The 492-nt window shown below is 57.1% G+C and overlaps 1 protein-coding gene across 1 annotated transcript in view; it reads left to right on the forward strand.

Annotated features, from left to right (window-relative positions):
* Window positions 1-152, forward strand: part of EMC4 (ER membrane protein complex subunit 4) — a gene marked incomplete at its 5' end in the record, with an annotated part of 879 nt that extends 727 nt beyond the window's left edge. Inside the window, one exon of the mRNA XM_010144619.1 lies at window positions 113-152. Coding sequence (XP_010142921.1) covers window positions 113-152 — 40 coding nt within the window. The remainder of the gene's footprint in view (window positions 1-112) is intronic.
* Window positions 153-492: the final 340 nt, after the last annotated feature.

The following is a 492-nucleotide window of genomic DNA, read 5'->3' on the forward strand; positions in this document are numbered from 1 at the left end:
GTGCCTGGAAGCCAGTGAGTCCCCCCATCATCCTCACTACCCCAGGCACTGGGGTGCACCCTGGCCTGGGCGCCGGCTACCCCCACTCACCTCCTTTTCTCTCTCTTCCTTGGCAGCGGATGGAGTTCACTGGGGGGGGACTGATCCTGTGACCACTGTGCCCACCCACCAATAAAGGCGATGTCAGCTGGTGACGTTATTTTGGGGGGAATTCTGAGGGTTTGGGGGGGCTTAACCTAAGGAGGCACCAGGACAGGTTGGAGCAAAATCCATTTACTAGGGGTGTATACTGGTAGCACTGGGGCCTGGGCTGGGAGCATGCTGGAACTGCACTCAGAGCCTTGGGGCCCATACTGGGATCATAGCTGGGGAGCTGCAGCCCAGCTGACGCTGTACTGGGAACACTGGGTCCATACTGGCAACATTGGGGCTTACACTAGGATCTTAGTTTAACTGTAGCTCATACTAGCAACATACTGGGAGTACTGGGGT

This window comes from Buceros rhinoceros, unplaced genomic scaffold (genome assembly GCF_000710305.1).
Source record: "Buceros rhinoceros silvestris isolate BGI_N320 unplaced genomic scaffold, ASM71030v1 scaffold19241, whole genome shotgun sequence".
Lineage (NCBI taxonomy): Eukaryota > Metazoa > Chordata > Aves > Bucerotiformes > Bucerotidae > Buceros > Buceros rhinoceros.